At 51.1% G+C, this 24,979-nt stretch overlaps 1 protein-coding gene across 1 annotated transcript; it reads right to left on the bottom strand.

The window, feature by feature from the left end:
- Nucleotides 1–1,901: 1,901 nt before the first annotated feature.
- On the bottom strand, nucleotides 1,902–24,396 carry PLAT (plasminogen activator, tissue type). Its single transcript, XM_057697159.1, has 14 exons — nucleotides 24,278–24,396; nucleotides 13,332–13,429; nucleotides 12,519–12,561; nucleotides 10,840–10,977; nucleotides 10,391–10,501; nucleotides 9,905–10,079; nucleotides 9,123–9,214; nucleotides 7,770–7,944; nucleotides 7,543–7,628; nucleotides 6,071–6,266; nucleotides 5,842–5,978; nucleotides 5,564–5,704; nucleotides 4,513–4,679; nucleotides 1,902–2,756 (listed from the first exon to the last, which is right to left on the bottom strand). Exons 2-14 carry the CDS (start codon nucleotides 13,401–13,403, stop codon nucleotides 2,598–2,600), a joined length of 1,692 nt encoding a protein of 563 aa, XP_057553142.1. The 5' UTR covers nucleotides 13,404–13,429; nucleotides 24,278–24,396; the 3' UTR covers nucleotides 1,902–2,597.
- Nucleotides 24,397–24,979: the final 583 nt, after the last annotated feature.

Here is a 24,979-nt window from a genome sequence, read left to right on the forward strand (position 1 = left end):
CTGCTAGCATCTATCTGTTTTGTGAACCAGCTGGAGATAGTAAAGAAATACTACTTAATTTCCCCTTATACCCGTTTCCTTACCCCCACAAGTCCTAGACGTTTTGTCCTGACTTTTCTCACCCACACCGGGTAATGATGTGTTGCACTTTGAGAGTGTTTTAGTTTCATCCCCATGAATCCGTCCGGCAGGGCTGGGCTCTGCCTGGAGCTCAGTCAGTGGCCTCTGCTGAGCACCTGTCTTCATGCAGTCTGTGGTTTCCAGGACTTCACTCAGAGGAATGTGGGGCCTTTTAACTTTGCATTTCCATCAAAAAAGCCCTCACTGCTTCCCTTCATTTCATTAACCCAACTACCCGAAGAAAACTTGTCCTGCGAGGAGGGAGGGGATGAAACCAGCCGAAACCATCTCCACCCAGAGATGCAGCAGCTGGAGGTCTTCCTTACTGCTGTCCTCCAGCAAAGTTTCCCCGAAATGGCTAAGGTGCACATCTACCTAAGACAAAACCTGCCAGTTTCACAGGGGAACTTGTAAGCGAGAGGCTAAAGCCAGGAAATCTATGATCTGCGTTTATTGAACTGGTCGTGGGACTTGAGCGTTTCAGGGAAATTGGTGTGTTTCCGCCTGAATCAAGCTCTTGGGCTTTAGAGAGTCTCTTTCCTTTGTGCGTTGAAACTACTCTTCTTCTAAGAACCTCTAAGCTGAGCAGTTCTGACAGCCTCTCAAGAGAGAGACTATTGTGACCACATTTGCTTACCCAACGGCAAGCATCGCCTCATCAGCTTTGCGCTTGGATCTGGAGTGTCAGCGATAACAAAAACTGTCAGGCAGCAGCCAGGAGTACGGGTTGCATCTCAAGGGTAGTCTAACAGAGGCAGAAAGCAGAATTACTTAAGCAACACACTTGTGTGGACTGGTCTGGGAGTGAATTCTCTCTAATGAGCAGAAAAGTAAAATAGAATAGGAAAAAATGGCCCTAATGCTGGCTCCCAGTCTGAACCATCAACTGGGATGTCGCTGTGTCAGCAAGGTCCTGCTCAGCATCTTTGGGTACCGCTCATGCCTCCTTCGTACCGGGGTCCCGCCCAGGGGGTCTCCCTACCTAGTGCACCCGCATGGCTACCCTCCCCGAGCCTCACTCGGTCTATCACGCACCAAGCCCAAGCTTCCGTGGCTCCCTGTTGCCAAGAGAATTAAGTCCAAACCTCGGTCTGGCATTCAAAGCGCCGTAATTAAGTTCCAACCAACGTTCTTCTTCGTGAACTTCACTGTGGACAAACTACAACTCAGTTCCTCCCCACACTCCCCCCTGCCTTTTTTGCCCAGATCTTTAGATTTTCATGCAGTGATATTCCTTGCCTCAGGAACTATATTCAATATCCTGTGATGAGCCATAATGGAAAAGAATATGAAAAAGAATGCATGTACATGTATAACTGAATCACTCTGCTATGCGGTAGAAATTAACACAGCATTGTAAATCAACTGTACGTCAATAAAATAAAATTTTTTTAAAAATTTGAAGAATGACTTTCCCACTCCGCTCCACCAGCCCAAATCTTGCCCAGTTTTTAAAAGCCTACCTAATTCTATTTTTTCCTTAAGATTCTTGAATCCTTCCTGCAGCTGAATTTCAGTAAAAATTTCTGTCTGCTAGTTTACGGTCCACCTCCAGTCTGCCTTGTTATTTCTCTCACTCCGTTTTCCTGTCAAACCAAGAGCTCCTTTCTTCCTCCTTTTTACCGTTTACAGCACCCGCACGGCACCTTGTGCGCCGCAGCTATTCTGAACGTATGAAAGGAAATATTTCCAATGAGTCAAGGCACGTGGACACGAGTATCAGGAATGAAAGCTGTGGGATACTGCGTGTCACAGAACGATTCCACTCCGATTCGGGAAAATATGTGAAAAATATATCAGAATTTATTATTCCAGTATAGTATCATATAGGTTGTGGCCACAGAGTAAAACCAAAAATGAACTGATATAAATACGCTAGAGTCTAGTTTATCCGTTATTAAAATGATACATGTCTCCCGTTCTATGATGAAACTTATAAAGAAAAAAGACTTATACTGTACACAACAGGATTCCTTCCAAGAGCTGTAGCCAGAGAAAGGGAAAACCTGACACTTGATTTGAAGGCTGGATTGGAAGAACACGATCTTGCTGGCCAGCCCATCCCTTTTTAGGAGGCTCCCGCAGGGCTTCCTTGTGACTATAAATAGACATTCTATTTCTAATAGAATATTTCTAACCCTTCTTTCCTGAAGGAATGAGTTATCTTTGCCTACTGAGACACACTTTCATCTTTGCGGTCCCATTTCCAAAGCCGCTCGCATAGACAGGGGAGGAGGTTGGCTTCTGCCGTGGGGAGTGGTATTCCAGGAGGGGTAGGCATTTATCTGTCTTCCCGTCTGACAGAGTACAGTTCAGATCTGCAGCCCTGAAAACTTCCAAAATGGAAAATCCCTGTGAAGATACATCCTCCACCTACTTCTGCTTTGTGAAGAAGCACTCCCTCCCCACCCCGGGGGCGCATCTTTGGAGGTGGAGGAAGCAGGGTCTCTGTGAGGCAGGGAACCGGGTGTCCCTGGTCATGGTCGCGTGTTGTCTTCAATCCAGTCCAGGTAATTAGCAACCTTGGTGTACACGCCCGGGATGTCCTTCTGGCCACAGCCCAGGCCCCAGCTGATGACGCCAACTAAGGTCATGTGGTTGTCCTTCATACACACCAGGGGGCCACCCGAGTCACCCTGCAGAAGGGAGAACAGGTCAGCTGTCTGCAAAAATGCCCAGCAGACTCTCTGGGGAGATGTTAGGGTGAATGTTTGCAGCGCTCATACTGTTATTCTTCAAAGTGCTCAGTTCCCGGAGGGAAATTTCATCTCCACGGTCTTGGACCTTTAGAGAATTAGGTTGTAGCTACATTGTAAAGCGGAATTGAGATCAACGCTCAGGTCCCGACTCGACTCGGGTTGTAACTCCACCACTTACTAGCCGTGCAGCCCCAGGCTAGCTGGGCTTTAATATTCTTACCTGAATGATACTGACTAATAATAATCTGAAATAGAAATCATACTACCTCCCTTTCAAGGTTATGGGAATTAATGGGGAGAAACCTTGAAAAGCTCTGAGAACAGTGTATATAGCATTTAATAGAATTCCTGGTAATTGTTAGCTGTTGTTGTCTTATTGAGTGGTAATGATTTCTGTTTTTGTTTTTAACCTGATGCTAGTGAGACAGGCTGGGACCTGGGACCCTTTGCTGCAGGGCTGCAATGCCTGCACCTGGACATAGCTCTCCTGGAGCAACAAAATACAAAGAAACTGTATGGGACTAAAAATAACTGCGCACATGCTCAGTTGGGGCAAATTATGGACAAAAAGATACAAAAGACCAAAAAAACTCAGCTGCCACTTCTTTAGAGCCAGAAGCAAAAACAGGGGGTCAGGAGCAAAAGCAGGGTACCAGTTACGCCCCCTGCACACACCACCACCAGAGGGCTGGGCAAACCACTTAAACCACCCCTCCAGCCCATCCTCTGGACACACCCCTACCCTCACCTCGCAGAAGGAACAAGCCTGCCCCACCTCAGAGTGAGCAAGGGAAACTGTTGTTGGTTCTCACTACCCCTTGAGGCAGCAGGGGCCCCAATAAAGCCTGGCCTGAACTTCTTGTCTGGCCTCTGATCAATTTCTGTTGATTAAGGAGGCCAAGAACCCTAGTTGGTAATACTAGCTGATAGACCATGGTTTCACTTTGCACACCTTTTATGCCTGTGGAGCTAGCTGGTGGAGGTGTCTGAAAAAACCTTTCAAAAAGAGACCAAAGGCTGTCAGGGAGCCAAGAGGGGAGAGGCTGGCATGATCTCTGCCTCAGAGCTAAGCCCACAGTCCTCAGTGCGAGAGCCCGGCCCCACTCACAGAGGGCACGGAAACAGCCCAGCGTCAGGCACACAGGTTGGTCTGTGTCTTACATTCAGTCGTCGTGACTTATAAGTACGTACTCGCTCTGACAGGGATGCCAACACAGAGACCCTGAAATAGTGTGCTTTCCCAGGGGAAAAAACCTCATCTGAGGGCTGAACTTGAGTTCCTAACGTTTCTCTCTCACAAATCATCTGTGTCCTGCTTCCCAGGAAGCCGCCGTTCCTCCGTCCCCCCTACACAACGGACTCCAGCTCCCCAGCACCCGCAGAAGTCCAAGAAAGATGTCTTAGGTTGTCCTGCTTTAGCCATCACATTGATAGTCATTTAATTGCCGGGGCTTACAGGAAATCGGTACCAGGTGGCGGTTCTGGTACAGACACTGGGCAAATTTCCTGTAGTTTAGATTTCTTAAGTTTGGGTGACTTTGATCTGGCTCCAGTTGCTTTCTTCTCTGAGGCCCTCATCTAGAACTCCAGCACCCCCCCGAGATGAATCACTCCTTTCCGGCTGTAACTTTTGTTCTTGGTTAAGAACCTGCCGGCTGCCCTTGGAGGGGGGAGGTGAGATGCTCGTGTTTACCTGGCAGGCGTCGTGCAGGTTTGCATGGTCCCCGCCGCTGCGTGTGTCCCCAGCACACAGCATGTTGTTGGTGACAGTCTTGTTAAATAAATACTGGGAAGTGCAGCGGCTGGCTGGGTACAGCCGGACATGAGCCTCCTTCAGCCGCTCGGAATAGAAAGGAGAAGCTGAAAGAGAGGAGGGAAGATGTCATGTGGTTTTAGGGAAAGTTATTTATAAACCTTTTGGGAGAAGAAAGCCGAATTTTCCAATGATAGCTAACGTTTATCAGTCTTTTACACGTACTAAGTTGAATCCTATGGAATTGCCAGTATTTTATTCTTTTGACCTACAGAAAAGCAGCCGTTTCATAGACTTTCACCCAGGGTTTCTCAATAGTGGCATGAGTGACATTTGGGGCCAGATAACATTTTTGCGGGGGACTGTCCAGTGCACTGCAGACATCTGGCAGCATCCTTGGCTTCTACTCACTAAACGCTGGTATGAACCTCCCTCCTGAGTTGTCACAATATCTGACATTGCCACATGTTTCCTGGTGCGGGGGGGGGGGGGGGGCAAAATCACCCCAGCTGAGAACCACTGGCTTAACCTAAAATCTCATTTAAGTGTCATAATCGATTCTTTTCTTACCAATGAGGAAACTGAGGCTTGGAGCAACATGAAATAAAAATCCAGGTCCGTGTCACACTGCTCACAAGGTGCAGGGCGAGGATGTGAAGTCAGAGCTACCTGACAGCAGAGTCCAGGAACCCCATTCTTAACTAATGTCACTCCACTTCTTATCGGGACTCCTTGAAACCTTAAGCTCTTCAAGCCCTTGTGCTACTCAGACCCCTCTTGACCTACACGGCTGCCCTGTGAGGCTGGGAAGGTAGACGGTGGGGCCTCACTAGGGAGGAACTTGCCCTGACGGTCACGGTCACGGCAGCAGTGCCTGCCCCGGGGCTGGACACTCTTGGGACCACTTTTTCCTCTCTCTGGCCAACACCCGTGTCCCAGCACCCTCCTCCCCCAGACAGACAGGATGGGGCCGAGACTTCCTCCCACTCACAGGCCTCGTGCTTGCCGTAGCCGGACAGCTCGCACTCCGTCCAGTCGGGCAGCTGCAGGCTGGGGTCTGGGAGGCAGACGGTGCGGACGGCGTCGCTCTCCCGGGCGCAGGTCAGAGAGTCTGATTTCAGCTGCAGCAGCGCTGGGAGGGGGGAGGGCGACGAAGAGAGGATTTCAGGGGAGAGGAGGGGAGGAGGTGGGGCTCTGGGAGGAGGAGGTGGGATTGCACACGTGTGGGTCTGGAGTTCCAACAGCCGCAGGGATAGCTGGACCTCTCACCTATGTCATTGTTGTAAGTGTCGTCATCAAATTCCTTATGGACGATGTATTTTTCTACTTCGAACGTCTGCTCCTCCTCTCCAGGGACCAGCCGGTACGTCCTGCCCAGGACCACCTTGAGGTGGTGGGGGGGATACCTGATGGAGAAACGGTCCAAGGATGCTCTTCTCTAAGGGGCCTGGTCCAAGGCCTTAGAGAGGAGGCGGGCCCTCTGTGTTCTCATCCCTACCTCTCCTGGAAGCAGTGGGCGGCCGACAGCACCCAGCAGGACTTGATCAGGATCCCCCCGCACAGAAAGCGCTCTCCCGGGGACCTCCTGTTCTTGACGAAGATGGCGGCCTGCCACGGGTGGGAGGTGATGTCCGCGAAGAGGCCTCCTTTGATGCGGAGCTGGGGCTGTTTGTATTGTCTCAGGCCACAGGTGACTGGGGAGGGGAGGGCAGAGCCAGGGTCAGACCTGTGGCCCTGGGCAAGGTCCCTGAGCTCCATCCTGGTGTCTTGTCTCGGAACCCAGGTTGCTACCTGCTGCTGCACTTCTGCAGGCTGTACAGAGTGATGGAGCCGTTTCCATGGCAATAACTCCACCGCCTGCATGTGATGAGTACCCAAGATGTGCTAAGCACTGCAGAGACACTATCCTTAACCCTCACAGCACTCAACTTCAGAGAGGCTGGGACACTGTGCCAAGGTCACGATGGCACCTGGATTAGAACCCAGATACGTCTGGCTCCACAAATGGGGGTCTTTCTGCGATGCTTCATTGCCTCTAGTTTTTTCCTGCAGCTGCTTGCTGGCTTAAGAAATAACAAGGTGTTGCAACTTCCTCCTGGGGAATGTCTCCCCCCCTGCTTCTCCAGCGACTCAACCTTACCCATCCTCTAGCGCACGTGACAACCTGCCTCCTCACAAAGCTTCCCTGACACTCCTGGCCCACCAGGCTCTGAGCCAGCCCACTGGTACTGCACCTTGAGGACACACTGTGCGTGACCTTGGTCATGAGTTCACTGGTAGTTTGTGTCTCACCTGCCCAGTTAAACTCTGTGTCCCCTGAGGAACAGTCTGGCTCATCTGTGTGTTCACAGGAACCACGGAATAACAATCTGTTCTTACACAATCTCTAAAGTTTCATTTTTCAGCCAAGTGTGCCAACTTGAATCTCTCGGTCTCCACGCCTCATGGGCAACCCCGTTCCCCCATGTTAACTGGGTTCTGGGAGAAGGCAGGAGAGCTCACAGCAGAAGGACCGGTCCTGGAGCCAGAGGATGTGGGATCAGGCCCCAGCTCTGTCCTGGGGGCCCAGCCAGGGGGGAGGTCAGGTGACTCCTGAGAGCTGTTTCCTAACCAGTAGAGGTGGGACAGCCACCTCTCACCAGCACCACACCTGTGCTCTATCCTCCCCCTCACATCCCAGCCACCATCGCCGTCATTAACAAGGGCATCTCGGGAGAAAAGCGTGGAGCCTGGTGCCTTGGAAGCGAAATGGCTGGGTTTTCCTTCTTTTTGCCCCTCCCCATCACCTGCCCCAGTGTTGCCCTCCCACCACTGCTCCAGCGGTGGCCCGCTCCCCACCAAGGCCCCGCCTTCCTATAGATCTGGCAGCTGTGCAGTCCTAACCACACAGCTGGGAAGGCGTGGGAAGCGGCAGAGGACGCGGTCAAGAGGGAGGCTTAGGCAAGAGGAGGTGGCCGCGGCCGGCCTTACCGCACTGGGGCACGTCACAGTACTCCCACGTCAGCTGGCGCTCCTTCAGCACGTGGCACCAAGGCTGGGCGTCCGCATCTGGATTCCTAGTCACAGGGAGGGGGGGTTTCCATGGTTGCCTCCCCGCCACCGGGGCTCGCACGCCGCTTTGGGCAGCAGCCCCTCGCCCATCCCCCGGTCCCCCGCGCGCCCCCCGCGCAGCTGCGCCCGCTCCCTGCGCTGCGCACCGGCAGTGGCTGTGCTGGCCCAGGCCCAGCGCCTGCGCGTCGCTCTTCCAGGCGGTGTATATCTTGCCCATCAGGAGCACGGAATTCCACGGGAGGCAGGAGGCCCCGGACTTGGTGAGGCTGTGGGTGCCGCGGTATGCCAGCCCTTTCCCAGTGAAGCAGTCCCCATCGCCGTCTGGAACACAGGAAGTCTCAAGCTGAAACAAAGCCGCTGAGGTGCTAAAGCAGGCAGGTGGGTTTGCAGCAGGGCCGAAGACGGAGCTGCCGGCCTGGGACCCGGAGGCAGCCAGCCCACCTCCCCTCTCTGGCCTTCAGGCCCCCTGGCACTCGGGGGAATAAGCGACTTCCACCTGCTACCAGCCTCCATCACGGAGGCTGTGTTCAGGGAGGCTCTGAGGGACAGTCAGGTTCGGCAGGAAAGGGTGCTGAGTTCAGCTAGTGGCGATTATTCCTGGAACTGCTTGGAAAGCAGTTAGGGGTTTCCTTGTGTACTTGACAGGCTGCCGTGAACCTGGGCGCTTCGGTGGTGAGATGCATGGGTGGGCCCAGTTTTTTCCGATTTTGTCTGCCAGGGCCTTTGAAGGATTTGTTAGACTTGGGAAGGAGGAGACAGTATGAACCTTCAAATGCTGCATACTTGCCCCATTTTACCGTCTTTTCTCTCCATTTGAAACTGACAAAGTATACTGCCACGCACAAATAGCATAATGAGAACGGACCTTTAAGATCATCGAGACCAGTGAATCCCAATTTATACCAGATCTGGGGGTGGGGAGGATGCTTTGGAGTTGCACTAGAGAGTCTCAAACTCACAGGTCTGTCAGCATCACCTGTAGACTGACTGCACACGATTTTTGTACATGTATATTTAAAACGTTAAAACATATTTTTCCTACTACCGCAATAAATAACATCATTAGTTGTGAAAGCACCACTGAATTCACGGTACTTTTTTATAATTTAGCATTTTTTAAATCTGGGAAATTTTCTCACATTAAAAGTCTTTACAGAGACAGAGAGAGAGATCTTGAGAAATAGGTCCATTAATCAAAAAAGAGAGACTCTCCATGCTTTCTCCAAAGAACTGGAAACCACCGATACAGCCCCATCTTCTCTGTTGATGAGGAAACGGAGGGTCAGAATTGTGCAGAGATCAGCTCAAGGCCAAACAAACAGCTAGGTAGATGCCAAGTCTGGGTGAGGACCTAAGCCTCTTGACTTCCTTCCTCTGACCCCAACATAATTAACGATCAGCCAAGTCCTTTGTCTCCTCATTGGCAAAAGGACCGTGAGCCCTGTTTTCCAAACCCTTCCCCACCAGAGGCTAAGAGGCCGTGGGGAGGCTGCACTTACCCTTGGCGCAGGCTGGTGTGCTGCAGAACTCGGAGATGTACTTCCCTGCCTTGAAGATGTAGCACCAGGGCTTTGAGTCTTGGTCTGGGTTTCTGAAAAAGCAGCCAGGACGGCCAGGGGGAGGTGAAGAGTGAAGCCTGCAAGGACTCTGCACCCTCTTCTGGGGACAGAGCTACGTGCCTTTGTTGTACACAGGAGAGCCGGATCGTGTTGGGTGGAGGTAAGACCTTGTAATTGTCTTTATGTGGAGATTAAGCACGGTTTACAGAGATACACACACGACTGCCACGTTGACAAGGGGTGGACCGTGATGGTGGGTTTTATGTGTTAACGTGGCTGGGCTATTGTGTCCAGTTGTTCGGTCAAACGCCCACCGAGGTGGTGCTGGGAAGGGATGTGGCGATGTGGTTCACATCTACAGTCAGTTGACTTTAAGGAAGGAGAGTCTCCTCCGTGGTGTAGGTGGGCCACATCTAATCAGTTGAAGGCATTAAGAGCAAAAGCTGAGCAGAAATTCTGTCTCAGGACTGTAGTATCAACTCGGGTCTGAGTTTGCAGCTTTGGCGGGGGGAGGAGCTGCCTATAGATTCCAGACCTGCCAGCCCCCACAGTCATGGGAGCCAATGCCTTAAAGTAAATCTTTATTATATATCTCTATCTCTATCTATCGGTTCTGCTTCTCTGGAAACCCTAACAGAGCTGAGGCAGGTCTTTCCCCAACAGTGGTGGCTTCTCACCAGAGGACATCCTCTGGGGGGGTGCGGGGGAGGCGGCCCTCTCACCTGCAGTAGTTGTGATTCCCGAGGCCCAGCTTGATGGCGTCGGGCCTGCGCCCGCTGTAGAGCTTCATGGCCAGGCTGCTACTGTTCCAGTTGACGCAGTCGGCCCCGCTCTCCGCTGTGCTCCATGTGCCTCTGTAGGTGATACCTCGGCCCTTGTAGCACGTGGCCCTGGCATCTGATGGGAAGCAGGACACGTGAGACCTCCCGTGTGAATCCCCCTTTCATTCGGCTTCCAAAGGGTGGTCTCACCTCAAACCACTGAGGCAGGCCCGCAGAGCTGCTGGGGTGGCTGGGTCACCCTGCTGATGGGGGCAGCGCCAGGCTCCAGATTCGCACCCGAGGCTCTAACCACCTTGGGATGATCCGTCCCAGCCCACCCCGACCCTTCCCCCATCACCACACACTTGCTTTGCTTTCTGGGTAGATTTGCAGGGGGGATTTCACCCTGGTGGGTCCGTGTCTCACAGCCACCCGCCCACCACTCACCTACTTCACAGCGTTTCCCGATGAACCCTTCGGGGCACAGGCAGACAAACTCTGAGGAATAGAGGGCCTGCCGACACGTCCCCCCATTGAAGCACCGAGGTTCGCTGCAGCCTGTCGGGTAGAAGCGAGGGAACCCCTAATTACTCTCCAGGCAGCCCAAGAATTCATGAGCCGGAGTTGAAGAAGGCTCCCCACATGCAGGCACGATAACGAACTCATTGACTCCTCACAGCTGACCATGAGGTCTGTACGGCTGTTCCCCCATTTTACAGATGAACAAACTGAGGCTCACAGCCTCAGGCTTTCTGCACGGCATCGTCACCTTGGCCTAGCGCAGAGCATGCCTGAGGCCCTGTTTGAAGGTTGCACGGACCGGGCACGGTGACAGACAGGGCTTAGGCTGTAAGACCGGACCCGAGGCTCACAGCCCGGCTTGGGGGGACACGTACTCTGGACTGGCACCGAGTGGCACCGGGCCTGGCCGCCGTGGCACCAGCAGTGCTCCACCCGGTTGCTCCTGAGCAGGGGCCGTAGCCATGACTCATGTTGCAGATACGTCATCTGTGTTTTCTCGTCTCTGCAGGTCACTGTAACGACAGACAGGCAGCCTCCTTAGGGCCCAAATCACCCCAAACTGACGCCCCCCCCATCCCCGCCCAGCCTGTTCCCTTTCAGGATAACCCACTCTTTATTCCTTCCTTGCTCTCGGCCAGAAGACAACAAATACCCCATATTTTGTCACCACAGACCCCTTTCATTAAAAAACAATTTCCAGTGCGGTTTATTAGGGGACAGTGCCAATATTACTTTCCATATGACTGTGATCTTTACATTCAATGTCCTATGAAAATCAGTTATTTTTTGAAATATATAATAGCATATAATGGGGTATTTCTAGTATCTCCTTATTTTAGTTTCAGTGAAATGTGAAATACACTTATGAAAAACAATAAAAAAAAGACCCCTTTTATTATTTTTCCTCTGATGGGCCTTTGTTTTGAATGGATTTATCTATCAAAATGCATTTATTAGGTAATACTCTATTTTTTCATTTTAGTTCATCAAAAATATGCACATGTACACAACTGCCTGCCAGCATTTTTGATCCACGTGACTATTCCCTCACTGAGATGACGCATTTCTGGCCCCAAAGAAAACTGACATTATAGTCTGTGCAGAGAATGTGCTACTTGCATTAGTATCTTTGGTATAATGAAAATAGTTGGTATAATAACAGTACTCCCATTCATGCGCTTTCCCTTTCTTTCTCTCTCTGTTTGCAAACCAGAATGCGAACTTAAAACATCTTTAACTCTTAAGGGATTGAAGAAGTGACACAGGCTCCCTGTCAACAGTACTGCTGTTCCTTTAGAGGGTCAGGTGCCGCTTGCAGGAAAGGCAGTGCTGTCCGACAGTGGAGGCAGTGAGATGTGAGCTGTGACTCACTCTGGGGAAACTTGCACCTTCAACGGGAGCCTTCCAGCCCCAGAGGAAGTAGGTCACGAAGGAGGAGGGATGATCTGAGACCTGCAGCTGGGGCTACAGTTCTTCATATCAGAGTCAAGATAATCAGGCCATGAGCATTTTTCATTCTTGGGATCCTGGTGGGAATGTTCCTCTAGTTTCTAGTCTCAACTCTAGACACAGCCTCCCAGAGATGGTCTTCCCACAGCACTTCCGTGAAGTCACCCGGGTTCGCCATCCCTGAGTTCCCACCCGAAGAAACAGAGGCACAGAGAAGTTAGTTAACAAAATACTGAGTGGAGTCCAGGGAGGTGGGGATCACAGCCCAGGGAAAGGCCCCCCAGGACCAGGGCTCTGTGACCCTGGGCAAGGCACTCAGGCTTTCTGGGCTCCGTTCTCATCTGTGTAACTGGACTTTTGGCCGTTGGGCTCGTAAGCTCCCAGCAGCTTGTCAGGCTCCCTGACATCCTGACCCCTTGCGAGCACAGCTGTTCCTGTCCCCTCAGAGCCTGTGTGAGTGGTGAATGAGGACACAGGCATCTCTGCAGAGTCTCGCCTTCACAGAGTTTGAGTACGCAGGTCACGTGGAAGAAAATCCCCGCCGGAGCCTAAAGCACCCTGACCCTGCCTCCATCAACCTCCCTCCACTCCAGCGACATCTCACCTCTGTACGATCTGGCTCCTCTCCTGAGTCGCCTGTGGGTTTCCTGCAAAGAAACCAGGGGCAGAGGAAGAGTCAGCACGTCCTGGGTGTCTTAGGAATAAGGGTGGTCAAACCAAAAGACCACCGTCAACCCACCGATCAGATGCCACCTGCCCAGAGCATCCCCCTCAGGTCACGGGTCCAGGTGGCATGTCCATCACCTGCCTTCCTGTCTAATTCTTCCTGCCCTGCTAGACTCGTCTTGTCCAAAAGGACTCTCTGAAGGATGGAAATGTTTAATAGCTGTGCCAGGTGACATGCTAGCCGCTGGTCACATGTGGCCACTGAGCACTTCAAATGAGATATGAATTTTAAGTTTTATATCATTCTAATTAATTTTAAGTTAAAATAGCCGCATGTGGGTTAGTGGGGTTGAATGCCCACACCTCATCTCCTCCACGCAGCCGTGCCGACTCTCCTTTCCCTAAAATCCTGCTGTGCGGGCATCACTCATGTATCCTCAGTGATGCCCTTAGCAGCCAGCATCTTCAGGGAGCACGTGTATCATGTAGCTTCCGTCCCAACTAGACAGAAAGCAGCACGCGGGCAGCTGGTCTGCTTCCATGGCTCACTGCACATGCCCTTCTGTAAATACGTTACGCCTTCATTCAAACGCATCCTTAAAAACAGCCCCAAAGAAAGCATTGAGAGGTGGAGTTCGCTCAAGTCAGAATGAGCGCCTAGCGTTCCCTCTGGAAGCCCAGATTCCGAGCACTGTCCTCCGAGGGGAGTGTGTCCAGGTGTGTCCCGGCACAGACACAGGTGCACACCCACCTGGCTGGGCGAAGTGAAGACGGCCCCACAGAGCAGCAGCACACACAAGAGCTCTCTCTTCATCGAGTTCATCGTGTCCTCAGAGTGTCCCGTGAATTCTGGAAGAAGAGGGGGAAAACCTTAATCACGTGATATGAGAGGTCCAAGAGGGCAGCAAAGTTCAGGAACCTGCAGGTTCTCCCAGCATGGGCTCCCAAAGGAGAGGCCATGGCGAGTGTCTCTGGAAGATGGTGTTTTTTTTTTATCGTATATATTTTTTATTGTGGTAATCATAAAAGAACATAAAATGTACCATTTTAACCATTTCTAAGTGTAAGTTCAGTGGTATTAGGTCCATTCACATTGTTTCGCAGCTGTCACCACCATCCATGTCCACACTTTCATCTTCCCAAACTGAAGCTCTGCGCCCAGTAAACCCGAACTCCCCATTCCCCGGGCAACCACTATCCTGCTTTCTATGAGTCTGACTGTTCTAGGCACCTCATATAAATGGGCTTATACAGTATTTGTCCTTTTGTGTCTGACTTATTTCACGGGGCATAATGTGCTCAAGGTCCATCCGTGCTCTAACGTGGGTCAGAATTTCCTTCCTTTTTAAGGCTGGATGATATTCCACTGTCTGTGTGGACCACATCTTGTTTATCCATCCATCTGGCAATGGACGTGCGTTGCCAGAAGATGATTTTGCCCAGACATTTCTGTGGGCTGAAGGCTGAGACCATCTCTGGCACTTGTTGGCAGCCAGGGACCTCAGGGCACTGGCTTGGTTTCCCTTGAAGTGTGTTCCTGCCCTGGGGTTGACTAGATGGACCTACGGTAATGTCCCCTCTCTGACTTTTTTAGAGGAAACTATAGGAATGTTATGGCCGGCACATCTCAGAGCCAGCCTGCCTCAGCTGGCCCGAGCCCCTCCACTTAGAACCTCCATGTCTCCTTGTCCAACAAAGAAAAGTCTCCTTCAGGTACCCCCATCCCCGCTCCACCGGGAAGCCAGCCTCTTTTTTTACAGACAAACCCCGTGAAGTGCAGATTTGCAGAAAGGAGGGGAGGCATCTGGTTTTGGTCGTCAGACCCAGATCTTCCTGGACCCACATCCCTGGTTCCATGCGCCTTCCCCTAGTGCTCTCACCCTCAGCAGCTCAAAGTGGGTTAGTTGGTTGGGGTGTTATTTTGTGGTTTGGCAACCCCACGCACTCCCTCATTCGCAAGAATTAAATCAGGGCTTTTCTTCCCTTGACTCATTTCCCCTCAGTCACAACAACTCTGGTCCCATCCCTCCCCCTCATCCCTAGCATCTGAAGGGTCCCGTGGGTGCAGAGACGTCCAGGACTTTGACCCTGGCGCTGGCTAGGGCTCCTTTCCTGTCGGAGGTGCTGTCTCCTTAACCACAAGCTCCCTTCAGAGCAAGGATGAAAAAACAAAGGGAGGGTGGGTGCTGGGAGATGCTCTGTGCCACAGTGGCCTTCTGGGGCCGCTGGTGACAGGCAGAGGAGGGCACGGCGCCATGGGGGAAGGCAAGGGGGCAGGACGGTCTGGGCAGTAAGTTTCCACGGGCTCAGAGGGCGTCCTGCCAGGCGCACGCCCCTCCCCCACCACAAAAGAAACCAAAGGAAGCCAGGATCTGGGTCTTTGTTCCAATCTGGCCCCTTCCTGGGCAGGGAGGTCAGGGCAGGGTGCACTGCTTGGGGGCCCTTTTCTCACCCAGAGCAGGAAGCTTGCTGCCACGTGCGGTTTCAGGTAGTTTCAGAGGGCATCAGAACAGAAGCCCACAGGGGACTCTTCTGATCACAGGTGATCACTCCAGCATTTCTTGTTCAGCGTTCCTCCGATTTCCCCTTTCTCAAAATTTCCCCCAATTCCCCTTCTTAATTTTATCCCAGTACTTATAACTTTTTAAAACAGCTCTTCTTGTGAGAGAGTAGCACTGACATATATACACTACCACATGTAAAATAGATAGCTAGGGGGAAGCTGCTGCATAGCACCGGGAGATCAACTCGATGATGGGTGATGACTTAGAGGGCTGGGATAGGGAGGGTGGAAGGAGTATGGAAGGGAGGGGATATGGGGATCTATGTATACATACAGCTGATTCACTTTGGTGCACAGCAAAAACTGGCACAACAGTGTAAAGCAATTATACTCCTATAAAGAGCTTAAAAAAATAGCTCTTCTTAAACACATTCCCTCTCCGTCTTCCTGCTGTTAATCATTTTTCACATGTTTATAGGTTGTCCCAGTTTTATTATCTCAGCCAAGCCTTGGGACGGGGAGAGCTCTGCCCTCCCAGGACCTGGCGAGCAAATTCTGAATGAAACAATGAACCAGCCCGCGAACGCGAATGGGGGAACGTGACTCTTCCTCTTGTCTGCTAACCAGGCCTTCCAGCAAGTCCATTCCCCTCATAAACGGTATGGATGCCCGTCAAGTTACTGTGTCATTTCAAGAACTCAAGGTCCTCCTAAATGGAGCCCAAGTCTAGATGCTGGACAATTGCCAAGTGACAAGTGGTGCAGTAAGACATTTGCCTTCCCTGGACAAATGGGGGAGGGGGCCAGGCGGGGGAGGGAGGCACTTAGGCTCTAACAGCTGCACCATCTCAGACCCTTTTGCAGCTAAAGAATCACCAGAAGGCGTGTATTTTTGTCTTCTGCTCTGGGACAGTTGGAGCCTGTCTCTCTTCTATCCCTCCTTATCACTCCTCTGCCTCTTTCGGCCTTGCTGGGCCTGGAGCTGGTCCGGTGCCAAAGAGCCTCACAAAAACCACGTGAGGGCTCCATCCTCGCTGCACAGAGGGGATGGGAGCAGCTGGACGCAGAGCAGAGCGGGGTGAGCGGATGACAAAGAAATGAGTCATGCTGCCTGCAGACAAGCAGTGCCCTCCCAAGACAAGGAAGCGAGGGAGAGGAGGAAAACCATGTCCTGGTTTTGCCTTTGTAGAGATGGTTGGGGGGGAGGAGGGGGGAGGTCTGGGGGCAGCACCCCGGCCAAAGCATAAGTGACACCAGAAACGCGGACTGGACTCAGGACTCGGGGGTCCACGCCAGGGTGGACCTCTATCCTGGACCACAGGCTCCCACCAAAGGGAGAGGCACCAGGCGCCCATGTGAGACCAGTAGGACGAGAGTTTGGAGGAATACGCAGGAGAAGTCCTTTGGAGGCTCCTTTTATAAATACAAAACTTGTAAATAATTTTCTGTGTTCCTTTCCTTTTGCTATATTTAATAGTTTCCCAGAATCAACTAAAAAAGCAAGGAAGCAAAAGGAGGAAGAAAGGAAGGACGGAAGGAAGGAAGGACGGAAGGAAGGAAGGAAGGAAGGAAAGGAAGGAAAGAAGGAAGGAAAAAGACAAGGAAAAAGAAAACCACGAGGATGGCTGACTTTCGCGGGACCAGAATCCCTGAGTCACTGGAAACATCACTGCATGGCAGGGAGTATGGAAGGATGGTTCTAAAGCCCGTGGTCCCTGTGTTCCTAAGGCCGCAGCTCTGGCAGGCCCACCCTGGCACATAAAGTCAATTCTTGCAGATTTGCAAAAGGCGGATGGAGTTCAGTAGATGCAGGGCTTGGCAAGTTGACAAAGAATCTGTGCAAATTAGAAACATCGGGACACGTGGCAAATAAAGTGTGGCCTGGATTCACAGGCTGGGCTGGCGGGCATCATCGTGTGGGACCAGCCCGTAACCTCTGCCTCCAGGGCATCCCCCCAAGCTGCCTGAAAGGGGTGCAAGGTCCTGCTTGGCTGCAGAGACAAAGTGACTCTGTTCTCTGGCCTCTCAACAAGCGTGAATGATGACTGCTCCAGGGGAGAACAATGGTCTGGTAACCAGGGAGGAGGGTCGGTCTCCAGGAGCCAAGGGTGCCGCTGTGGCTGGGAAACTGAGCACGCCAGCCAGAAGCGCAGGGCTCCTTTCTGCAGTGATGACACGGGGAATGCTGATTGATAGGCACCAGTTAGTAACGGCTGGAGTCTGGATGGGGTGAGGCCATGGGAATGGCAGCAGGACAGCCGGAGAAAGAGCATGGGGAAATGCAGTGGAGGGCTGTCCTCAGGGTCTCTCACTGCCCTTTGCATGACCCGTTCCCGCCACCTGCCCCTAGAAACATCTGCTCTCAGGAAAAGAACAGATACACTCATTCGTATATGGTTTGACTGCATAAAAATGAATGTGCTGCCCTTCCAAAAAGCACCTATATTTTGAAACATCAAATCTTCCCCCAGGGATGCGAAAACAAGACTCTCAAGACTTCCTCCAGGGCTGACATTCTGTGGTTTCTGTTATTGTGAGAACAGATGCTGTGTGAACTGTGAAACACTTATAAATGGGGAAAAGTACATTCATCTAAACACACAACCACATCCCATAACATGACCTGCAATAAAGGTCCTGGACCAATGCAGTCCATCAATCGAGGTACAAACAGTGCAATTGTCCCAGATGTTAAAGAACTCGAAGACTTGAAGTTTGTACTTTTGGCAGCAAAATAAAGGCAGACACAGTGAGCAAGCTAGAGGACCATGGAAATTGCAAGGGAAAGATAAAGGTAAATTGATACTGTTATCAAATTTTGCACCGTGTGCAAGGTTTGCTCCCTTACTCTTTGGTAAAGAGGCGTCTTAGGCTGTTATTGCTTTGCAAAGCTTCTCTCTGGAAATCTGAGTAAGAGAAAGTCAGTCTGAAAAAACACCAATACACCAAAATGACTCATGACTTTAAGACAAACAACACCCTCCCTCTCCCCACCCCCTACCCCCCACCAACCACCATGCCCAGGAGGGATGCCAACAAATTAGAAAAATGCAGAACCAGAACAGTCTGCACCGGTCAGAATGCCTTGGAACAGCAAAGGCATGTCGCTAAGTTAGGACAAGAGACGAGGTGAGATGGGAGGAGGAAGCAGGCTTGGAAAGAGGGTTGAGCTCCTATGAAAGTGCACCTGTGTCCGGACCAGGGTCAGAGCCCGGGGGCCGGAGTTAGCCTGGTAGCTCTGGTCCCATCTATACAGAGCCTGCTTTTTATAGAGTTTATGCTCTCAGAATAAAAACCATTTCCCAAACCTGCCATCACAGAAGCAATTCTTAGCTTTACTCTAGAGATTATCATACTAAGCGAAGTAAGTCAGACAGACAAATATCATATATCATTTACGTGTGGAATCTAATTTTAAAAAATGATATAAATGAACTTATTTACAAAACAGAAACAGACTCACAGATTTTGAAAACAAACATTTTCCAAAGGGGGAACGTGGGGGTGGGGGGAGAGATAAATTAGGATCTTGGGATTAGCATTCACATACTGCTATATATAAAATAAAGAACCTACTATATAGCACAGGAAACTCTACTCCATATTCTGTAATAACCTGTATGGGAAAATAATCTGAAAAGGAATGGATATATGTATATATATAACTGAATCACTTTGCTGCACACCTGAAACTAACACAACATTGTAAATCCACTATACTCCAATAAATTTTTTTTTTAAAAAGTCATTTTCTGTGCATAGAAGCTTATTTTCTCTCTTCCTTAACGGAACTCTTTCTAACTAAGGAACAAGAGAGGAGTCTGTTTCTTATCTAACTGGATTGATTCCAGTGAGGTAAATAGAATAAAACCCTCTCCTGGCACCTCCCACCCACTCCCATCTCCACTCTGTTACTCAGGGCAGAATTCCCTGCAAAGCATCTTCGAAATATAGGTACGTGACCCGTGTCTAAGTTTCATACGGCATTAACCTACTCGGAACAATCTGTCCTAAGCACTGCCAGTCACTGCACCTCTCCACCCTCTGCCAGGTAACCCTGCTTATCTGGAGGATTTTAGGGAGTGCAGCTGTGGGTCTAGGAAAATAGGAGTCTGTCCTGCCTCCTCCTACGTATGGTAAAAACAAAAGAAACCTGATAAACTTAGATCCTTGCGAAGAAAACGCAAGTTTCAGCTGGCAAAGCTAACTCCGTGAGTCAGTGCAAGGAAATGTCTTCCCTGAGCCTGAATCTCAACCAACCTGCAATCGAATGTTAATCTAAAAGAGAATCTTGTTCAGTAATGAGGTAGTTTCTCCTGTTCCTCCCAATTCCCAAAGCAAACATCACTACGGGGAATGAAATACGCAACCATTTGATAATTCTTGAGTCTCCCTCCAGATTTCAACACCCTTGAATATGGAAAAAATGATCAGAGGCTTTCATTGTATCATCACATGCAGAATTTGTCCACATTTTATGAGCCTCACGTGAAAGTGACATGCTAGCGTATTTTTGAGAAATGCATGCGGATGAATGCCAATCAGGTACCGGAGAGTTGACCCCTTGCCAGGCGTCCATTAAATCATTTAAGTCAATATTAAATTATCTCATTTTTACAGGCAAGAGAATCGAACTTCAAAAAAATATAAGGAACTTCCCCTGATGTTGGCACATCTTGGGAGGCGTCAGGGTTCAGGACACGCAGTTCTATCGAAAACCCAACAGTCGCTCTTTCCTTGACTCTTACTGGGTCCTGATGTTGGACTGTCCTGTCTTTAAGGTGCTCACAGTTGCTGTGGGGAGGAGCGGCTGGTCAGAAACGCAAGGGGCATAGCCTCTGGGGCCTCAGTTCAAACTCCAACGCCGCTTACAGGCTGCATGTGGTTCCTGGTTTTCTTTCTTTCCGCCCTGCTGAATTGCCATGGCAATTAGGGAAGAAGCAGGTAAAGGCCCCACCTAATGCCTGCACACAGCAGAGTTAGCTGTACAGCACTTACTGTCAGGAGTGCCCTTCAGACGGGGAAGCGCCAAAATTTACAGCTTCTCCCTGGAATGTTGACTAGAAGGGAAACCAGGTTCTAGGGGTCATCACCAAGTTCAAGTGTTAATACCAAATCCTGTCTCCTAGATCATCTGGACATCTTGCGATAACCTGTAACCGGATTCTTTACAATTGGAGTCAAGCATCACACCCTTCATCTATGTGCACAGATCACTATTAACAGAAGCCCTTATTTCCTGGATGATGGGGTGGTGTCTTTTATCCGATTTTCAATCTGTTTTTTTGTTTGCCTTTCCCAGCCCTATTTACACCGCACAGGCCAGGGCTACTCTCAGAGGAAGCTGGAGTTCCTGGCTGAGGCAGCTGGAAGCTTAGGGCTTTGATACTGATAAAGGCCATCTGATGCAGACCATGTGGATGTTTGAAAACCAGAGACCTTAGGCAAGAAAAGTAAGGAAACTGGAGCTTCTCTGAAAACAAAGTAATCACCCCTTTCTCTCTGCAGCCCAGGTGGCAGACACTGGCTCTTGCTACCATTGGGCAAAATAAGATAAGTTCCTCTTTTCCGTGAACACGACCACATGTGAAGAGCCAGCAAAGACCAGTTACTTTTTGTGGGCTTTCTGTTTTAGATAATTCACAGCAGGTTACCGGGTTGAGCTTCCCACCAAGCCCCCTCCCCTCCCCTTCAGGGAACGACCTCTGCAAAGGTCCAACCTAGGGGCTTGGGAACCTCCTGGGTGCCACCCACCCTGCGTCAGTCAGATCCCCCATCCCATCCACCTTGACCTGAAGCCCCAGCTCCTGAGTTCCCAGGTGATGACTTACTCTGTGTATCACCACCAAGCATGAGCACCAACCTTGTGCCAGGCAAAAGGTCCAGGAATTAAAGACACATGCGCTCCAGCCTCCAAACTTCATCGTCTAGGAAGAGGACGGACAGGTAACTAGACCGTCCTAGCGCGGAGCGGTTGGCGCGGTGATAGGCGGGGTGGAGGTGGGGGTGGAAGGTGGGCGTGCAGAGGAAGAAGGGGTCCTACTGGGGTGTGAAGGAGGAGATGCAGCTCACCCTTGTTAGGGCGGGGGCTGGTCGAGGTCGGCTTTCTGGAATGGATACTATATAAGCTGTGTATCGAACACAAGTAGGAGTGAGCCAGGCATTGCAGGGGTGTCGCTGGCAAAGCTTAGCCCCAAGACGAGCCCATTGTTTGGGGCCCTGGGTAGCAGCAGTGAGCAGCCAAAGCCCCTTAATCTTCAGCGCAAACACCTTACTTTGGGCACAGGAGTAGAAGTCACACACCCCAGGCTCTCCCTTCGAGGGCATCCGTAGGAGGAAGTGTGCCTTGGAAAGCCCAAGGGTTCTAAGGATGCAGGAGCCTCAGGGGAAAAGTTTAATTTGAATTCTCTAATGTCTAATTATAAGGTAAAGGAATATTTGTGACTATCTAATAGGCAGAAAAGGCTCTTAATACCAAAGTCTCCCAGTATCTGGGTTCAGCCTGACCTTGAAGTGGTCTTTCAGAAGCTCCAAGTAGAATCAGGTCTTGTAGGTCAATCCCCAAACAAACCTCTCCAAGCCACTGTGTATCTATCAGGAGCATCCCATAGCCGTCCTGTGCAGCTCAGCTGGACCCGTGGCCGAGCCGCACCCTCCGGATCACGGCCACTGGCGTGGTTGGTGTGGGCAGCTACTAAGGACCCCCAGTTGTGTCAGTTCCACAGGAAGAACAGCTGCTGGCAGTTCCTGGGGAATCACGGTCAGAACCAAAACTTGCCTGAGTCGTGCCTTCCAAAAGTGTCTATGAGATGCCTGCTGTGGCCCCAGCACCTGGTTCATTTCCCCTTCGTCATGGTCTTCACTTTCAGGTGATCAAGAGGTTTATCTGTTCCTCTACGCCCTTCTATAAAAGTCTTTTTTCTCAGGCAGGAAAGTGGAATATAAAATGCACAAAATATCACTGAGAAATTCTTCTATGTAAGGAGACACCTAAGCCACCAATAGGAGACCATGTAGCTGGACTTGGGGTTGGACCAGGGCGAATGGTCTCAAAGATTCTTTCTAGCTCTTAGATTCTTTCTAGTCTAAATCATCCTCACTTTTTAATCTGGCCTCATTGGAGACCCACCACATGGTTCTGTGAGCTGGTCGACTAGGATAAGGTTTACCACCGGAAACTACAGACAGAATTTTTCGCTATGCAAAGCGAACGGCCCAAAGAAGGAATGAACAGAATATTCTGGTACTCATTGCCCATCCCGGCCATCTTATCAGAGCAGAGCTGAAAATCACTCACAGAAAATAGGCATTTTATTCTGAGACTGCAGATGTCAAAGAGTCATCGAAACCGAACATTTCAACTCAAAACCCAAGTGTTCCCTTCCCCCGCCCAGATACTCAGAATTCAGAGAAGCAGATGGATTTCAAGTTTTGACTGGAACTAAGTCCCCTATCAATGCCACGAACCACGCTGCCACCTCAGCCTCTGATCCAAAATAACCTGCCCACACTCTGGAAGCTTTGGAAGATCTAAAGGCAGCACTCTCCTCACAAATGACAATCTAGCCCCTTACACTGCTGTAAAACCCCAGGACCAGAAGAACTCCTGGTGGGTGGATTAGTGACAGGCCCTGCCTGGGCAGTAACGTCCCCAGATGCTCTGTGGTTCCAGCCACCCATTCACAAAAGCCTTAGGTGATCATGGTGGCTTCAAGTCACAGCACCAGGGGTGTGGCTGGGGTGTTTGTTACAATGGTTTGAAACGTACTGATCACCAGCTCTGCTAGCCAGCATGCTAGGTCCCCAGGTCCCAGAGTCCTGCCTCAATAAGCCAAAACGAATCCCTCGAAGCAGGAACTGTCCCAGGCCGGTACAGAAGCAACGGACAGTAGCACCGTCACTGGGAGAGTTTGATACGGGGGTTTACAAAATAAACTGAGGTGGTCCTGGGGATTCTGCACAGAGACTGAGCCGTTTGGACAGAGAGCAGCCTCTCACTCGCTCGTGACAAGGGCCAGCGATGCGAGGCTGGCGCCTCTGAGGTCGTTTTGGGTGGAATGGGTTGATGGGTAGGTTGGAGCTACTTCTATCTCAATATTCACAGCGTCTCTGCTGGTGCCTGCCGCGCCTGGCTTTGGTCTCGCAGGAAGCAATTACCCGGCAGCTCACTCTGATCGTCACATCTATTGATTCTGGACCAGTCCGTGTCTAGACCCCAGGGTGAGTCTGCTGCCCATAGACAAGAATTGCTAGGAAGTCCCTTTGAGGGAATTCCACTTAGCTGTCTTTCAGAATTTCTTCACACACACACACGCACGTCATTTTTTCTGCCACCCACCAGCAGCAGGAGACTACCACTGCTATCCACATCACTCAACGCTGCCACACAGCTTTGGGCTTAAGTTTGTCATCAGTAACCTGAGAGCTCCTTCCCTTCGCCTCCCTTCCTCCCCCGCTCCCTGGGAGGTTAAGAAAATAAATACAATAACAGTGAAAACCTAGAGAGCCTGATATGGTCCCTGCAGAGTGCTTTGGGAATAGAAGACATTGCTGTTATTTCCCCCGAAACTGAAAAGTCCTCAAAGAGCCCCTCCCCTTGCCCCCCGAGGGAAAAGCCAGAGGCCGTGGAGGTGGCGGAGGAGGGAGGGGGGAGATCTGACTGTCCGCCCTCCTCTCGCCCAGGACTTCCCACCTGGTGAACCCTCTGTGAGCAAGTCACTCACTGCCCAGCCCAGCCTCAGTCACTGCCCAGCGCAGCCTCAGTTTCCCTGTGGGCTCAGGACCACCCCACCACCACCACCACCACCACCCAGGGACCCTCCCGGCCCTGACCCCATCAGCCCATTTCACATTTCTTGCCTGTGAGTTGAGAGGTGTGCCCATTGTCTGTTCAGAGCGTTTCTGTATCATTCTTTTCACTTTCCCCTTTGCAAGCAGAGATTTTTCCTCCGGGAAACACATCCGTTCTATCCTCTCTCTTCCCCTGACCATCTTGCCCCTGCAAACACTTCAGCCCATCTCAACGAGATGCACATTCAGAAAGAAATCTCCCGCTGGGCGCGGATTCTAGCTAAACCTCTTTGGCCTGTATTACAAAGTCAGCCCCTTAGTATAGACTTTCCATCATTGGCTCAGAAAGACTTTTAAGAGAGAGAAGAGGAGCCGGGGGACAGAGAGGCACAGAATCCAACCTACCACCACTGCGAGACTTCTCCTCTCCTCCGAGACACTGTCTTCAGCCCGGGCTCTACCAGACCTCGGCTCGGACCTCGGCTCTGCTCTCCCTGCACAGCTCTGGCCTCCTTTAAATTTCAAGGCAGGGGGTGGGGTCGGTGGCCCCGGGTGGGCGGGTTTCTCTGCAGAGGGAGGATGCCCAGGAGTCAAACTGGGGCGGGCCTGTTTTTATAAAGAGGGGAGGAAGTTCACCCTGGAAGCAGCACAGCCCATCCTGGCTTGAGGCCAGGCTGATTATTCACAGTCCTGATGTCATCAAATCGCAGGAATTTGGGAGCTGGGCAGGACCTGAAGAATCCTAGTCTCAAACCCCTAAAGAGACCACGAGGACCTGCTAGCTCTAAACCCCCATCGGGAAAAGAGGAGTTTACAATTCCAAACAAATGCACGTGAAGGGGATAGGGTCCTTCGGGACTCTCCAGCAGCAACTCTGCCCCTCCAGACACAAGAGGTCGGAACGGCTGGACAGGTGGCCCCGTCACCCTCCAGGAAGAGGAAATATGAGAGCTGGAGTACCTGGGGCAGGGGCTGTGGGGGGACAGGTAACAGGCGGGTGTACCCGACCTGCGTACCTGCAGTGGAAACTGCCCCAGCCTGCAATCAGCCGCTCCCCAGCTCTGTCGTCTTGGGGGAAAGCATTTCACCTCTCTGTAAAATGAATCT

This window comes from Hippopotamus amphibius, chromosome 10 (genome assembly GCF_030028045.1).
Source record: "Hippopotamus amphibius kiboko isolate mHipAmp2 chromosome 10, mHipAmp2.hap2, whole genome shotgun sequence".
In the NCBI taxonomy this organism is placed as follows: Eukaryota; Metazoa; Chordata; class Mammalia; order Artiodactyla; family Hippopotamidae; genus Hippopotamus; species Hippopotamus amphibius.